Source organism: Moschus berezovskii, chromosome 2, assembly GCF_049115385.1.
Source record: "Moschus berezovskii isolate FMDL1 chromosome 2, NW_MosBer_1.0, whole genome shotgun sequence".
NCBI lineage: Eukaryota > Metazoa > Chordata > Mammalia > Artiodactyla > Moschidae > Moschus > Moschus berezovskii.
Genome location: NC_142461.1, coordinates 99,741,887 through 99,760,393, shown reverse-complemented (window position 1 = coordinate 99,760,393; position 18,507 = coordinate 99,741,887). Strand labels below are relative to the sequence as shown.

General features: G+C 37.7%; 1 protein-coding gene across 1 annotated transcript in view; it reads left to right on the top strand.

The window, feature by feature from the left end:
* Positions 1–18,507, top strand: part of ACVR1C (activin A receptor type 1C) — a 97,176-nt gene that overhangs the window by 12,874 nt on the left and 65,795 nt on the right. The window contains exon 2 of the mRNA XM_055398216.2: positions 18,153–18,383. Within this exon, the coding sequence (XP_055254191.1) occupies positions 18,153–18,383 (231 nt within the window). The remainder of the gene's footprint in view (positions 1–18,152; positions 18,384–18,507) is intronic.

Genomic DNA, 18,507 nt, shown 5'->3' with positions numbered 1-18,507 from the left:
GACTGTAGCCTGCCAGGCTCCTCTGTCCATGGGATGCTCCAGGCAAGAATACTGGTGTGGGTTGCCATGCCCTCTTCCAGGGGATCTTCCCAGCCCAGGGATTGAACCTGCATCTCTTATCTCTCTTGCATTGGCAGATAGGAATTACATGTAAAGGGAAATGAGAACCAAATCAATTTGGAAAAAGAAGAAGAAAAGTGAAATCTTCAGTGCCTGATCCAAGGCTTATAAATCTAGAGTAATTAAGATAGTGTGTTGTTGGCAAAAGAGAGGAACATTGATTGATGGAATAGAATAGAGAACGAGAAATAGGTCCACACATTAATGATCAATTGATTTTTTACAAAGGTGTAAAGACAGAAAAACATCTATTTCTGCTTCATTGACTATGCCAAAGCCTTTGACTGTGTGGATCACAATAAACTGTGGAACATTCTGAAAGAGATGGGAATAACAGAACACCTGACCTGCCTCTTGAGAAACCTGTATGCAGGTCAGGAAGCAACAGTTAGAACTGGACATGGAACAACAGACTGCTTCCAAATAGGAAAAGGAGTACGTCAAGGTTGTATATTGTCACCCTGCTTATTTAACTTCTATGCAGAGTACATCATGAGGAACGCTGGGCTCGAAGAAGCATAAGCTGGAATCAAAATTGCCGGGAGAAATATCAATAACCTCAGATATGCAGATGACACCACCCTTATGGCAGAAAGTGAAGAGGAACTCAAAGGCCTCTTAATGAAAGTGTAAGAGGAGAGTGAAAAGTTTGGCTTGAAGCTCAACATTCAAAAAACAAAGATCATGGCATCTGGTCCCATCACTTCATGGGAAATAGATGGGGAAACAATGGAAACAGTGTCAGACTTTATTTTGGGGGGCTCCAAAATCACTGCAGATGCTGATTGCAGCCATGAAATTAAAAGACGCTTACTCCTTGGATGGAAAGTTATGACCAACCTAGATAGCATATTAAAAAGCAGAGACATTACTTTGCCAACCAAGGTTCGTCTAGTCAAGGCTATGGTTTTTCCTGTGGTCATGTATGGATGTGAGAGTTGGACTGTGAAGAAAGCTGATCACCGAGGAATTGATGCTTTTGACCTGTGGTGCTGGAGAAGACTCTTGAGAGTCCCTTGGAGTGCAAGGAGATCCAACCAGTCCATTCTGGAGGAGATCAATCCTGTGTGTTCATTGGAAGGACTGATGCTGAAGCTGAAACTGCAATACTTTGGCCACCTCATGCGACGAGTTGACTCACTGGAAGAGTCTGATGCTGGGAGGGATTGGGGGTAGGAGGAGACGGGGACGACAGAGAATGAGATGTTTGGATGGCATCACCGATTCGATGGACATGAGTTTAAGTGAACTTTGGAGTTGGTGATGGACAGGGAGGCCTGGCCTGCTGTGATTCATGGGGTCACAAAGAGTCGGACACGACTGAGCGACTGAACTGAACTGAACTGAAAGGCAATTCAATAGAGAAAGGACATTCTTTTCAACAAATGTTGCTGGAAAAATAGGCAAAAAAAAAAGAGAGAGAGAAAAGAACCTCAAAACATGCCTGGCATGGTTATAATTGTTAAGTCAGAATGGGTCATGTATGTAAAAATAAAATCTAAAACTACAAAAACCTTAGAAGAAAAGCTTCTACTCTTGGGTTAGGCAACATTTCTTAGATGCAAGCACCAAAAACATGATCCATAAAATAAAACATTGATAAATAGGACCTTATCAAAGTTTAAAACTTCTATACCTTGAAAGGTACTAATAAGAGAGTGAAAAAACAAGCTGAAAGCCAGGAGATAATATTTGCAAGACACATATTTTATAAAACACTTAATTCAGAATACATGAAGGATTCTCAGGACTCAATAACAAGGAAACAAAGAACCCAGTAAGAAGTGAGCAAAAGACCTTGTTTCAATGGTTAAAAAACAAAACAACGAACAAACAAAAAGCAAGATTACAATATCATGTGCTGGCAGTACCTGAAACTCTTTAAATATTACTGGTAGGAATGTTAAATGCTACTTTGAAAAACACTGGTAACTTTCTATAAATTTAAAATATACTTTCTATAAAATGTGGTAATCTTACTGCTAGATATTTAGAGAAGAGAAATGAAATGAAACTTATTTTATATAAAAATCTATATATTAATATTTCTTACAGAGTTGTTCCTAATCAGCAAAAACTGGGGAAATATATCTTTTAACTTGTGAATTAATCAACAAACTCTTGCTGCTGCTGCTGCTGCTGCTAAGTCACTTCAGTCGTGCCCGACTCTGTGCAACCCCATAGACGGCAGCCCACCAGGCTCCCCCGTCCCTGGGATTCTCCAGGCAAGAACACTGGAGTGGGTTGCCATTTCCTTCTCCAATGTGTGAAAGTAAAAAGTGAAAGTGAAGTAGCTCAGTCGTGTCCGACTTAGTGACCCCATGGACCGCAGCCTACCAGGCTCCTCCATCCATGGGATTTTCTAGGCAATAGTACTGGAGTGGCTTGCCATTGCCTTCTCCTAACAAACTCTTGAACCTTCATTCAATGAACTTTCTTTAATTAAAAATTTTAAAAATTTTCTATTTCTGTTTTGTAAATAATTCATTAGTATCATTTTTTTAGATTCCATTTATAAATGATATTATATGATATTTGTCTTTATTGACTTCACTTAGTATGATAATCTCTAGGTTCATCCTCGTTGAATAACTTGTATGCAACAACATGAATGAATTTCAGATGCGTTAAGTCGAATGGGAGAAGCCAGAATCAAAAGGCTACATTTATTCAACATTCTAGAGAAGGCAAATGTATAAGAACAGAAAACATCGTTTGCCATGGGTTGGGATGGAGGGGGGAGTTTTTTAAAAGTTGTTAAGAGGAAATTTGGGGGAAGCATGACTGAGCTGAAGTTGTCAAAACTCAAATCTGTATACTAAAAAGGAGGAATGTTACAGTATGTAAATTATATCTCAATAAACTTGACCTACTTCCCAAATTGGAGGGCATGTAAAGTCAGCAGATAGTTGTTCAAATTGGTTAATCAAGAGCAGCACTGTATTTTTAGATTAACGCCCTAAGATAATACCGTAATACAAAAATAATTAAGAGTAGGTGCCTCTGGAATGTGAGACTGGACAGATCCTTTTCATTTCAATTTTTCCTAACCTACTTTTTAAAAAAAATTTTAACCACTTGCATTTATAACAACAAGATAATTGATTGCAAATAACTGATTTACTTTTGTTAACTTCTGTTATATAAGAAAGGGGTTTCTGTACATATTAAAATGTTTTTGTGTGTATCATCTTCAGTCTGTAAAACAGCATAGAGAGAAATGAAATGAAATTAGGATAAATAAGTCTATGTTTCATTCGTTAGCATGGAGTAGGGATTTTTTTCTTCTCTTAGGAAATTGCAACTGAGGGTCATTATCCATACACAGATAAAGTCCATTGTAAAAGTGATATTGCTTACCTGCTTTTTTAGGTTAAAGTATTTCTTTCAACTTGAAAGGTCATTTATCACCTTCCGGAGAGCAATTATGGGCTGCTTCGGCTCTTTTTGTTGGTTTACTATAGCATTAAGCTTGCTTATGGAGAATTTTGCTTACTGCTGCAGTCTATACAAAGAGCCATTAATGCATTAACAAACCTTATTTTGCTGAGTCAGGTTAGAGGTACCCCTTGCTTAATACAGTGTCATGCACCCAGTGGGCAGTCAGCATTTTCTTGATTGTCTTCTACACACTCAGGGAAAGTCACCATGCCGATTTTGACTCTTTTCTAAGACAAAAGATGAGAGGAAATGTTATAGAAAGATCATCATGCTAGGCTAGTTTGTTGGTTTACGTCCTTGAGATCAGGTAAGCTTCCAGTGTAGAGCAGGGGTCATTATGTGATATTCATGTATCTGAATTTTCAGGGGTAGCCTCATTTTCAAATATGCCAGCCTATTTTCAGAGCACAAATTTAAATTTTTGAACTTGAAAGTAGAGTTGCTATAAGCAATGGAGTAACATGGCAGTGCACATGTGGGTGAAAACCAGACTCTACTGTCAGTGTTTTTTTAAAGGCATATGCAGAAGAGTTGGCTGAAGATATCCCTATGATATCCTCAGTGACTATTGATGAACTAAGTACTCTAACAGAGTGCGAAGTGATGTTAAAATCTTGTTTCTGACTGCAGCATTAATGTGTTCATTATAGGAGATTAGGGAAAAGTGTTGAAAAAATGTGAAAATCATCATTTAGTTTGATAATCACTATTAATGTTTTGATATATTTCCTCCTAATCCTTATTTCTATGCATATGTATGTAAATTAAGATCATATCCTATATGTTTTATGATTCTACTTTTCATTTGATTTAATGATTCTACTTTTCATTTGATAGAGTAGTGAGTTACTCTAATTAAATGGGCTTCCGCTGCGGCTCAGTGGTCAAGAATCTGCCTGCAAAGCAGGAGCAGCAGGTTTGATCCCTGGGTTGGGAAGGTCCCCTGCAGGAGGGCATGGCGACCCACTCCTGTGTTCTCGCCTGAAAAATCCCACAGATAGAGGAACCTGGTGGGATACAGTCTATGCAGCTGCAAAGAGTTGGACACAACTGAAGTGACTGAGCACAGTGCTCTAGTTAAATATTATTAAATACAGAATATTATGCCATCATATGTATTATCAAAATTTATTTAAACATTTTGATTTGGAGATATGTAGGTTATTTCCATTTTTTACTTTTGTGAATAATAATTCTTCAGTAGAAATTTTAAATAAAATTTTGTTTTTCTGATTATTTCCTATAGAGGAAGTGGGACTACAACTGCAAAGATGACAAACATTTTTAGGACTCTTGAGATAAATATGTCAAATTGTACTCCCTAAAATTTTAAATGAAACTCCATCTGTGTATAAAGATGAAATTTAATTGATCCCCTCTTGTCATTTCTGGGTGTTATAACTTACAAAATAGTATTAAATAAAAATTACATCTTTGTTGTATTAATTTTCTGTTTTGATTATTAAGGAGATCAAATCTTTTCTGTTTATTGACAGTTTTACTTTCTCTGTTCATCTACTTCATTCATTTCTCTACTGACATACTTGTGTTTTTCAAATATATTTTGTCAAACTGAAGAAGTCATTGATTCTACTTTTTAGTAGAATCATTTTTGTGAAAAATTTTAGTATAGTTAATTGCTGCTGCTGCTGCTGCTGCTAAGTCACTTCAGTCGTGTCCGACTCTGCGTGACCCCATAGACGGAAGCCCACCAGGCTCCCCCGTCCCTGGGATTCTCCAGGCAAGAACACTGGAGTGGGTTGCCATTTCCTTCTCCAATGTGTGAAAGTGAAAAGTGAAGTCGCTCAGTCGTGTATTATAGCATTATAATTATAGTTTAGTATAATTTTATATAAGTTTAGAAAAATTTTAGAAAAACTATATAAAACTTTAGAAAAATTTTAATGCAGCAATCAATATGAGAGTTATAGTATTATAATTATAGTTTAGTATAATTTTATATAAAATTTTAGAAAAATTTTAGTGTAGCAATCAATATGAGAGTTAAAATTCTAGATCCTTCTACTCTTTGATCATGCTCAGATGCCAAAGTTTTTTGTTTTTGTTTTTAAGACAAAGAAAGTCTATTTGGAGTTGAAGCTGCTGATATTATCACAGTGCTGCAGTTTCACTACCAAAGAAAACGTTAATCAAAGCCATAAAGAGTTAAATAGTCACAGTTATATTCAAGGAGTGTGGCTTTGAATGATGAGCTCTGAATATCTAATAGTCAATAACTTATAATAGCAGGAACTTAATTTTTAGGTTTTTAACATCTGTGTGTCACATGTCTTATATAAAATAGCTCTCTTAATCACCAAACCTTGTGAGATTAGAATTATTGTCCCTGCTTCCCCGGTGCATAATCATGTTTAGAGAGGTGGAAAGACTTCCTAGGTTATGCAGCTGGTCAGGCAAGTGACTCAGGATTTCAAATACAGATGTGGCGTCTTCTGAGGCAGAGGATTCTCTCCCTACACCTTGCTGAATTCCTACAATGTTAAATTCAAAGAAGAGAGCTACAAAGATAAGGATTGTTTTTATTATTTTGCTATAGTTTTTAATTTTGTTTTATACTGGCTTATGACAATAGCAGCAAACTCAGAACAACCTGCCTTAGACTTTCTCTGCTTTTTGGCTTAATGTGAGTTGAGCCTTCCAGGGTCCTCTACTTTCTTGTATTTCTTCATTTTTATGTCTTGAAATATATTTGCATAGCTGGAAAAAAGCAAGGAGTTATTTTGTTGAATAATACTTTGATAAAAATGTTAGTCGCTCAGTCATGTCTGACTCTTTGTGACCCCATGAACTGTTGCCTGCCAGGCTCCTCTGTCCATGGAATTCTCCAGGCAAGAATACTGGAGTGGGTTGCCATTCCCTTCTCCAGGGAATCTTCCTGACCTAGGGATTGGCCCCAGGTCTCCTATATTGCAGGCAGATTCTTTACCCTCTGAGCCACTAGAAAAGCCCAGAAAGAAAACATAATTCCAGGGAAAGCCATGTAACCCACCCTTCATAGCAGCTATGATAATCCCTCAAAGTCTGAGAATTACATATATTTTTAAAATTATGAATTTAAAAATTCCATCTCCCATTCATCAGCTTCAACTCCTACTCAACCTTTTCAAACAGAGGAGCAGATAATGCTGCCCCTTTTATGTTTGTACAGTGTAAGTTTTCTTTATAGTATCCAAGCTAAATAAACTTTTGAGTTTTGGGGTCAGTGTGGGAAAGTTGGGATCAGCCCTAGAGAAAACTTCCTTTTAAATCACTTGCCCTACTCTTCCCCTTTCAACTCTTCACTTCTCACTCTATTTTTAGTTAGAGCAGCTTCTTACTTTGTATAGTTTCCTTTTATTTCTAGATTGAGAATTATCTATTCTTTACCATATCTGATCATAGAAATGAAGAAATGTGGATTGTGATAAAAATTTCTGACAAGTGAGCCCTTGAGAACTCTGAACACTAACTTTTCAACTTTATTTGCTACTTTCATTCCAAATGTGAGGCTGTTTTGTCTCTTTTTCTATCTGTATATTCTTTTAGTCCTGTAGTTTGACTGGTGATTATTAGTTACTCTTTTCTTGATTGATTACTTTTAATTGCCTCCTTTAAATAAACCAGAGCTTCTTTAGCTTTTAAAACTTTACATTTGTGTCAATTTTCTGTGTTTTATTCCATTTTTCACAAATAGATGAAATATGTCTTCTGTTTTCCTTTCATCACCAAATTCTCTGTGATCCTCTCGTACATGATTTCTATCTTCTCAACTTCAGTGAGATTGAAAACACAAAACTAGGCTTCTATGACTCAGTGGAATTCCAAAGTATAAACTCTGATTATACAATTCATTCTTTATCAGAATAATGTAATATTCTTCTGAACAGGTTTCTTTGAGAACTAAGATTCTACTATAACTTCTTTGTTCTCTGGGTATGCATTCATTCACATTGCTCTGTCTCATACTCCCTGGTGGCCATCAATGCGTTCACCATAAAGTCATAGAACTTTAGAACTGGGAAGGACAGTGTGTGTGTGTGTGTGTGTGTGTGTGTGTGTGTGTGTGTGTATTAGTTGTTTAGTCTTGTCTTAGTCTTTGTGACTCTCATGGACTAGAGCCCACCAGGCTCCTCTGGCGATGGAATTCTCTAGGCAAGAGCACTGGAGTGGGTAGCCATTCTGTTCTCCAAGGGATCTTCCTGACCTAGGGATTGAACCCGATTCTTCTGCATTGCAGGCAGATTCTTTACCATCTGAGCCACCATTCTTCCTTGGGTGGATCAGTTGAGGTCACAGAAGCCTCAAGAGTTCACATTACTAGAGCTAGGATTAACACCCCCATCTCCTAAATACACTGGGCTGAATCAGGACTCCTGGGCTATTCTTTTCTTTACGTAGGTTCATTTCTCCATGTAACAGAATAGCAATCTGTGCTTATCACTACAAGATGTTGCTGGAAATCATATCCTTCAGGAGTTGGTTATAATTGGTAATAATCTCATGGAAACAATATTAAAATTATGTGATGTGTTATGATCAAGACTTCATCATAGATTTGAGAAGCAGTAAATTGAACACAGGTCTATAATAATTCAAAATATACCATCGTCCAATAAAATAGACTTAAAAGTGCAGAGTCATCAAATACAGTATTAATATCTGTGCCCCTATAATTGTGGAAGCATTTACACAGTGAATCACTGGCAGGTGAGCATTTGCCTCGGGTGAGCTCATTGAGTTGAGCCCAGAAGGCCCAGCAATCTGTTTTCTGAGCAAAGAAAACAGTCAAACGCTGGTCTCCTACTATTAGCTTTCTTTGTAGCTTGGGATGCATGGCTTTTATTATTCAGCTTTATTCAGTTTTTTTTTGAACATTTCATTTTGAATAAAAACAACACTATGGATGGTTGCCGCTTCCATTTAAGAGAAAATTCCTATGTGGATTGTGGCCATTAATCATCAACAAAACAGTTTAGGAACAGGTTGAACACTCTGAGTTCTACTTTTTGATTCACAGTCCACCCCCAGATTAACAGTTTGTATCAGAAAAAGACAAAGAAATGTAGCATGATAATAGCAATTATTTTTCAACATTTGAAAAATTTAAAAGATATCCTTGATCTATCTATCCTTAGATCTATCTTAGATCTATCTATCCTTACTTACTTGGTTGGTTTTATAATTCCCTTTCTTTTTGAAAATGATGGTAATAGAGATTGCTTTTTTTTTTTTTCAATGTTCTTCCTTGGGAAAGCAAAAATTTAGTTCAATCTTTGATTAAGTCCTAGATTTATGTTTGAGATTTTTACAGGTGGGTAATATCCCCAAATCTAGTAATCAGTATTGTCAAGTATGATTTTATATGAACATCAACATAACTGCTCAATGGGCAATGGGATCTTATTCAATATGCCAATAAGACTGAAAGGCTTAATTATCAATTTTTCTTACAATTTGGAAAAACTTTGCTAGCAGTATTTGGATAGCTGGGATCTTGTGGGGCAAGCGAGAGATTTCTTTTAATAAATTCTGATCTAGCAAGCAGCAGCTTTCAAAGCCCTTCCCCTGGGCTAGGGGTGTGACAGTCACGGGAATTGGAGAGCAGAAGCCCACTTTTCCAATGAAGAAGCACGTTCAAGTCACCACTGCGTTGATTTGTTTCTAGACAAGTTGTACTCCCTATGTGTATGTGTGTTCAGTCCCTCAGTCGTGCTCCACTCCGAGACCCCTTGGACTGTGGCCCGCTGGGCTCCTCTGTCCATGGTCTTCTCCAGGCAAGAAGACTGGAATGGGTTGCCAATTCCTCCTCAGAACCCGCATCTGCCGCATTGCAAGCGGCTTCCTTACCACTTGTGGCTCAGCTGGTAAAAGAAACTGCCTGCAATGCAGGAGACCTGGGTTCGATCCCTGGGTTGGGAAGATCCCCTGGAGAAGGGAAAGGCTTTCCACTGCAGTATTCTGGCCTGGAGAATTCCACGGACTAGTCCATGGGGTTGCAAAGAGTCGGACACAACTGAGCGACTTTCACTTTCCTTACCACTGGCATCACTTGAGAAGCCCGTACTTTCCTATTTCAAATGTCAAATAACAGAAAACCAAGGGTGGCAGATTAGAGAGGCTTGAGAAACGCTCTTCGGGAATGGTTCCTGTAAACAGTAGCCGGCGGCTTCTCTCTGCTGCCGCTAGGTGGCACCCGGGATCCCCGGGAAGGCATCTCTGGACTGAGACTGGGCGGGCATGGGGAGAAGCCAGGCTGGGTTGACTGCCCGGAATTCACTCACGCCAAGCCCCGGCTGACCGTCCTTCGGGTCCCGGCGACCCTGGGCAGGACCTGCAAACCCATCAGGCGAACAGGAGGTGGAAGTTCCCGAGCTCTGCGCTGGGGGAGGGCTCCGACCCCCAAACTGCAACTCTGGGGAAGGTGACCGAACCCTCCCAGATAGTAGCAGAGACCAGAGGGGCCTTGGGAGGGTGGTACTCCGGACACCAAGATGCTTGGGCTGGGAATGGAGTTCCATCTGCGGAGTGGGTGTTACAGGAACATAGTGATAAAGTGGAGACAAGTTAGTGCCCATGTATTTCACCCCACAAGAGGAGCTATTTCCCCACTGTCCAGTAGGTGAGGACTGCCCGTGGTTTCCCCAGGCTGGTGGGACTGACTGGAAGCTGATTTGAGGACTGCTGAGAGGGTGGGGTGGGACTGGTATTCTGAATGGCGCGGGGTGTGTGTGTGTGGGGGGAACGGAGGCGGGGTGATGGCGGTGGGGGTTGTGGGGAGACTGGAGATGGTGAAGAATAATTGTGTTCCTCAAGACTCACCTCAAAGAAGCCTCCCCTATCTATCCTGTCCCCTCCCCTACTGAATTAAGTTACATTCAGCCGCTGTGTCCTAATACACTGTATACCACCTCTGGCTCCATTTAGCACACTGCCATTCATTTAGAGAATGGCCTTTTTGCTCTTCTCCCTACCTCCTTTCTTACCCTGGTGTTTGATACATAGTAAATATTTGTGATGGTTAATTTTACAAGTCAACTAGACTAGAACATGGTACCCAGATTTTTGGTCAACCACCAGTCTGGATATTGCTGTGGAGTTATTTTTAAAATGAGATTAACATTTAAATCAATAGTCTCTGAGTAAAGCAGATTACTCTCCTTTACTGGGTGGGCCTCATCAAATCAGTTAAAGACCTTATGAGGAAAACAAACTGAGGTCTCCAGAAGAAAGAATTATGCCTTCACATCATCTTCAGATTTGAGGTGCAACATCTACTCTTCCCTAGGTCTCCTTCCTGCTGCCCTAACCTGCAGATTTGGAATTGTCAGCCTCCACAATCTAGTGAGCCAGTTTCTCAAACTGAATCTCTCTTTCTGTTTGTAGATATAGATGTTTATATCTATAGATACAAGTACACATGTGTGTGTGTATGTTCTACTGGTTCTGTATCTCTGGAAAACCCTAACTAATACAATATCCTTTTTAAAAAATCTAGTTTACATTTATCACCATATAGTATAATAAAACTTTATTTTCAGATTGCACATATAGAGGAAATCATATATTTGTCTTTCTCTGTCTGTCTTTTTTCACTTAGCATAATGTTCAGGGTCCATCCTTGTCACAAATGGCAAGACTTCATTTCTTAATTTGGCTGAATAATATTCCAGGGTGTGTGAGAATGTATGTTTGTGTGTGTATACCATATTTTTTAAATCCATTCATCTGTTGATGGACACTTAGGTGCTTTCCCTGTCTTGGCAATTGTAAATAATATTGCAGTGAACATGTGGTACACGTATATTTTCATGTTTGTATTTTTGTTTTCTTTGGATAAATATGCAATTGCTTAATCATATGATAGTTCTGGGCTTCCCAGGTGGCTCTAGGGGTAAAGAACCTGCCTACCAATGCAGGAGACATAATGAACCACAGGTTCCATCCCTAGATCAGGAATACACCCTGGGGGAGGGCATGGCAATCCTCTCCAGTATTCTTGCCTGGAGAATCCCATGGATAGAGGAGCCTGGTGGGATATAGTCCATAGGGTTGCAAAGAGTCAGACACAACTGAAGTGACTTAGCACTGACCACGCACCCATGATAGTTCTATTTTAAATTTTTTGGAGGAACTTTGAATCCATAGTGGCAAGGTCATGATGTGGGAAAGAAACTTGGTATTTAGAGCTATAAAATGGAGACAAGTGGGTCTAGGAGGCTTAGTTATTAGAAATGATGTTCAAGGACTTGGAAGAATCCAGACTTTCTAGCCTATTAGGTTATAGTAACAATTGTAGATTTTGTTTTATTCAATGTAATTGAATTGTAATTGGAATCCATTGAGAATTACTCTTCTCCTAAGAAGACAGTACAGATCTCAGGACTTGAAATAAAAGTTTGATAAAGAGCCATTTAGGCTGCCAAAGTAAAAAAAATACTTCTCGACTTGAATCAGAATTATAAGGGACGTTAGCAGAAGAAATGTATCCTGTGAGTAGGAACAACCTTTTTCTTTGACATGCTTTGCTATGGGAGACCCCAAACAGAGTCAGTCCTTTTCTTCACTACATGATTATAGTCAAAGTCTAAAGTTGTAATTGTGTATGTATTATGATTTTAGGGATTAACCGAGTCTTGATGTCTACACCAATTCAGAGAGGGTTTGAACTTTCCTCTACTTCTCCCAAATATCATGTTGACATTGGAAAGAACAATGGATTCTCATATGATAAATATAGGGCAAGATAACCTTTTATATTGACTAGAGAAGTTTTGTTGGATTATAAACTGGTAGGATCAGCTCATCCACTGAAATATCAGTGTGTGAAATGGGGGAATGCAAACCTGTCCTTCACTGGGTGCTCATGTTTCTAACCCCAGCTCTCTGTCTGTCATAGATATGGTAACCCTAAAGTTACTTGAGTTGAGAATGAGCTCAGAGTAACAGAGGGCTGTAAAACTGGAGGGGTCTTTGTGTGTGTTAGTTGCTCAGTGGTGACTGACTTTGTGACCCCATGGACTGTAGCCATCCAGGCTCCTCTATCTATGGAATGCTCCAGGCAAGAATACTGGAGTGGGTTGCCATCATGTTCCTCCACAGGATCTTCCTGATCCAGGCATTGAACCCAGGATTCTTGCATTGCAGATGGATTCTTTAGTCTGAGCCACCTAAAAATCTTCTAATCTACTTCCTGACCTTATGATATTTCAGATGAGAAGTCTAAGATGTGGAGAGGTTGAAAAATTTGTCTGAAGAGTTAGGTGGTTTATGGTAGAGGTGGGCTGAAACCTCAGGTTTCATTTAGTGCTGATTTTGGGTTGAGGATATTCTGAGTGACAAGTACTAGAATTCAAGATGTGCTGGACTCTTCCTAAACTGAACCCTGCAACTGGAGGTGAAAGCAGTTGTCCTGGGTAGAATCTCTCCTGTTAGGGTAGTTCCATTCCTTCTCAGTTAGGGGAGTGAGACCTTCTTAAAAAGGGAACATAATAGCCCCTTGCATAAAGGAATAATTTTCCTTTGTGTTTGGTATATAATATTTTAGGAGTTCTGAATTTCTTTGGATATATCTGGGCAAATAGAATTCTAGAAGTTGAATTTCAGCTGAAGGGTCATTTGGCCAAAAAGTTTGCATTTGGGACTTCTCATGTGGCACTAGTGGTAAAGAACCCACCTGCCAAAGCAGTAGATGTAAGAGACATGGGTTTGATCCCTGGGTTGGGAAGATCCCCTGGAGAAGGACATGGCAACCCACTCCAGTATTCTTGCCTGGAGAATTTCATGGACAGAGGAGCCTGGAGGGCTATAGTCCATGGGGTTGCACATAACTGGACATGACTGAAGTGACTTAGCACTAAACTAAACTAATATTTTATTAAAGCTACTTTTTCCCTCTATTCTTTCTTGCCATTAAGAAAGGCAAATACTTTGAAATGACCACATGACAAGAAAATAAAAATTTGAAAAGAAATAAACAGGGAAGACAGATCTCTGCCTGGTTTCCTCTGACCCTGTCTAGCTTATTTCGCAGACAGTAGTTCTGGTTGTCCTGGCTTCTTTCTTGTTGCTATACTTTTCATATTCAGCACACTGATGAGCTTGAATTATTCTTTTGTTAACTCAGAAGCCTGCATTGATGAAAGGCAGCAGGTCAAACTTGAGACAGTTTTCTAAATTAAAAAATATTTTGTTTAATATCCAACTCCCAAATTAGGGACACTGAATCAACTAATTTCTGGAAAAGAAGAAAGGGCATGTATCAGAAATTTAGGTAAGGGACTGGCCAATAGATGTGTTAGCATATAGCCCCCAAATGTAGGAAATCAATTTATTGAAATAGTATCTAATTCAAAATAACTAATATTTCCCCACTTAATATTATTAGTAAGAATAGCACACAAACACAAGTGATACATTTGGTTCTTTTATGTAATCTGATGGTTTTTGTATTTCCAGACGCCAGGGTATGCTTGCCCTCACGTGTAAATATGGATGAACATTTATTTTCTGGTTGATTAGGAATGTTCACATCCTTTGGTTTCATGTGGGTAACAGATGTCTTGTGGGTAACAGATGTCTTGGCTTTTATAGACTAATTGGCAAAAAGGGGGAAGAAGAGGATAATTAAAAGGGTGGGAGGAGACACAAGAAAAGTGCAATCTTCCTTGTGGGGAAAAGTCTAATAGGCCTCCTTATTACGGGTAATTACCTTCTTCTTCAACTTCATTTGCTATCCCTTTCTGTATGACTTAAGTACTGTATAATGAAAAAGTATAAAATAAAGAAATGTTAAGTCTGACCTGTTGTCTGCTAACAGATTATCCTATAGTAGAATATTCTAGTGCAATTGACTCAATTAGCATCAGTTTTTTAAAAAACAAAATATGAACATGTCTTGTCTCTAATAGCAACCTATGTTTTAACTGGTGACACTAGAATTCTGAGTTGAGTCTTGCATTTTTATTTCCCACCAGTTCACTATGCGCAAGATTAACTATGTTGTCGATCGTGTTTTAGATACACATCTTAGGTTCTTTTTAGTTTGCTGTTTGTTCTCTGTCAGAGATATACAGTAGAGCTAATTGACTTGGAGTAAATGAGGACATTTAGCAATTGTTTGAAGCCATTATTATCAATAAATTCTCAATTTTGTCAGTGTTTTCCATTGTGCAGGATTTAAAGTAAACCTGTCACTTACTATGACTTAACTTTATCACTTTGGTCTGTATTATTCTTCTGATTGGTACCTTTTACTTTAAACTGAGGGATATTTTTATAGCCTGTTAAACATTCAGTGTAGAATGTAATAATTCTACATTATTCCTTGAAAAGAACTATTCTGTAATCAGTTCTATAAGGAGCTAGTAATGCTTCCAAGAGAAAGTATTAGATTAGGTATACTTAGAAACTTACACTTAAAAAACACTTAAATCAACTGAAAGGTAAGGTTATATATACTGGATGTAAGGCACAGGATATTTGACCATCTGTCTCTCAAAAAACAGGTAGAATTTGTTTAAAAAGATTATTTGAACAATAAAGATAAACATCTCAATTGTCCATTGTTAAGTAATGTTAATTTGTTTTTGCTGTATTAGAATTATATTTTATTCTAAAAGTAAAATATTATTTTCTTATATGTAAAATATAAATGTTATAATAAGTTATATTTTATTTACCATCGCTAGAAACTGGTGAGGTGGGAAGATGGTTTTTGTACTCATCTTGTTTTTAAAATAATATCAGCTTTGGTAGGATAGAAACAACATCGTTTAAGTAGCCTAATGACTGACACATAAATTCAGTCACTTGATCTTTTTGAGCCTCATTTCATTATCTGTAAAATGGAGAGAGTGACAACTAACTCCTATGGTTGCACTGGGAATTGTACGCAATGATGAGCACACATGAGACTAGCATATGCCTAGCTGCTGAGTACCTAATGGTTGTCTTCACTCAGTGGACCCATATCCCTCAGTTATGTGCCTTGATTTCCAGGTTATGCTTCTCTTGGAAATAAAAAATTCAAGGAGACTCTGATGAGGAGTGTAGTAACAAATGGTTTGAGACTATGTGTTGGGAGGTTTATTCTTCCCAACTTCAAATGCTTGAAGTATCAGACTGAAGAATAACCATAGTAGGGTAGGTTTTTTAACTTTAAAAGAGCTTTCCATACTTTGTGATTGTAAATTTCCATAAGTTGTAATTTAATAGAATCATGAAATAAATAATACTCTGTGAAACTTCAGGATTTCTGGACCTACTGCCCCTCCCCTGGTTCATTTCCCATTTTCAGAGGAAGGCACTGAAACCCTGTAATGTTAAAGACCTTCTTCAAAGTCAATCAGCAAGGGAGTGATAGAGCTAGGACTGGAACCTTCATCTTTTCCTGAATTCTTTACCTGTACCATCACCAGATCATCCTGTTGTATCATCATCTGGGATCTAGCCTGGGCCATTAAAAGAATGAGAACATTCAACTCACTCGGCAGTAGGAAAGGAGATGCATTTCTTTGTAACGTTTTTCCAATGGTCTGTGTACCTAGTTCTTTCAGTCATTCCAATATGAATTACAAATGTATTTGATTGTTTCATAGAACAACTAGCTCTAACTCCTCCAGTAAAAGGAGACATAGTCACTAATTACATAGTAATTAGTAGTCACTAATTGACATAGTGCTTTCTAGGTATCAGGCATTATTCTAAGGGGTTCACATAGATTAATTATTTTATTTTCCATAACAGCACTATGAGGAGGAATCCCTTATCTTTCATATAAGAAAATGGAGGCACAGAGGAGGCAAGCAATAGCCAGATATGAAGTCATCTGTCAAATTTGAATCAGAAGATGCTAGAGAGAGAGATTCTTCTGTCAGAAGATATCTGAATGGATCTTTATTACATGAGCTCTGTTTTATGCAGGAAGAGTGACTTAAAACATTTTCAAATCATCTACATTTTATATGTCTAATTCTATTGAATCCCAATCAGTCTACATTATAAGGTTCTACCACAACACATAAATATCAACAAAATATTATATTTATTTATATTGATAACCAGTGGTATAAACAGAAGAGTAACCTGTTATGCTTGGTCCAGTGTTGATAACAAAATGGTATTTTATTTCATGATTGTAAGTCCCTTAGTATGTAATAATAAAAATGGTTATAGAGATAGTATTTTACTGGTCAAGAAAAATTATCAAAAGAAGAGAGAATTTCTATTGATCAATATGTGGTTTTTCTTTCTTACACATGCAATTATATAGAAATATTATCTGTATTGCTTACATTGATATTTGAAATTGAGTATAAAAATAGCCATTAATGTATCAAATATTTTACAGATATAAAATCAGCTCCAATTTGAGTAATTAGCAATTTCAAGACTAATTTGAGTAAAAACAGTTGGATGGAAAAACTTTGGACATTCAGATATTGCAGGGGGGTATTGTGATTTAACAAAACCTTCATTAAGTGATGATACAAAAGGCTTATTCAGCACTGTTCTATTTAAAAGTAATTCAAATGAAATTTGAATAAGTTACTCACAACCACTGGATTGTTCATGATAGATATTTTACATCAGAACAGAAGTACTCTACCACTTTGATCATGTGAGTTAATGTGGGGTATGTGTGTGTGTGTGTGTTTATTAAGTGGGGAATGTTGTGGCAACTTGTGAAGGGAACAGTTTAACAAAGTCTAATTTTTATTGATGTGGATTTATTGCATTCTACAATTGATGTGTTTTGCTCTATTGAATAGATGTGTTCATTAAAGAAACTTGCCTGAAGGTCATGGTCTATATTCAAATAACTCTCATTCTAAGATGTATTCTTTAGTGAAAAGGGGGCTGTATAATGGCTCATCAATGCCTTAAAGGTACTGTGACAATACAATACTGCCAAAATATCATAGAATATAAATGTAAAGAGTCACACAATTTTCTTTAAAGCTGTGACTATCTGCAGTTAGATTTGTGTTTTTAGCACATTGACTTTAAAGTTTAAAAGAGAAATTGTAAATGAACAGAATACACTGGATTGTTTGGATAGTGATCTCCTTAAACAATGCTTAAATGCTCTACAAATGATGCTGGACTGAACTTCTAGGTTGCTGTGTTACTGTATCCAAGCGTTTCATAGGAACTATTGATTTAGGAATGAGCTGGTTGAGTTTAAAAAGGAGGGATTTACACCAAGGATAAGAAAATTGTTTAAAAATATAGTATCAACTGAAGAGATTGCTTGTAAAAATATAAGCAATAGTAAGTGATGATTCAGTTCAGTTCAGTTCAGTTCAATTGCTCAGTCGTGTCCAACTCTTTGCGACCCCATGAATCACAGCACATAGGTCTCCCTGTCTATCATCAGCTCCTGGAGTTCACTCAGACTCATGTCCATCGAGTCAGTGATGCCATCCAGACTGGGCAACGCTTTTGATAAAACACATGACTGAGAGATAGTAACAGCTTTAGCATGTATGTTTTATCCAGTGCTATTAAACTGTCTCTCAGTTTTCATTAAGATTGACTTTCTTTGCATGATAACTTCCGCATCTTAAAGTGTTTTGCCTTATCTTTTCCAGGTTTGAAGTGTGTTTGTCTTTTGTGTGACTCTTCAAACTTTACCTGCCAAACAGAAGGAGCATGTTGGGCTTCTGTTATGTTAACCAACGGAAAGGAACAGGTGATCAAGTCCTGTGTCTCTCTCCCAGAATTAAATGCACAAGTCTTCTGTCATAGTTCCAACAATGTTACCAAAACGGAATGCTGCTTCACAGATTTTTGCAACAACATAACACTGCACCTTCCAACAGGTAAAGGGTTTATCTTTGTTCATTCCAAATTTCATTTTACTCTTGGGAAATTATAGCATGATATAAATCAAACTGTCTTGTGTTTCTTTAAATAAGAAAATCTGTTTTACAGTTCTATTTTTTT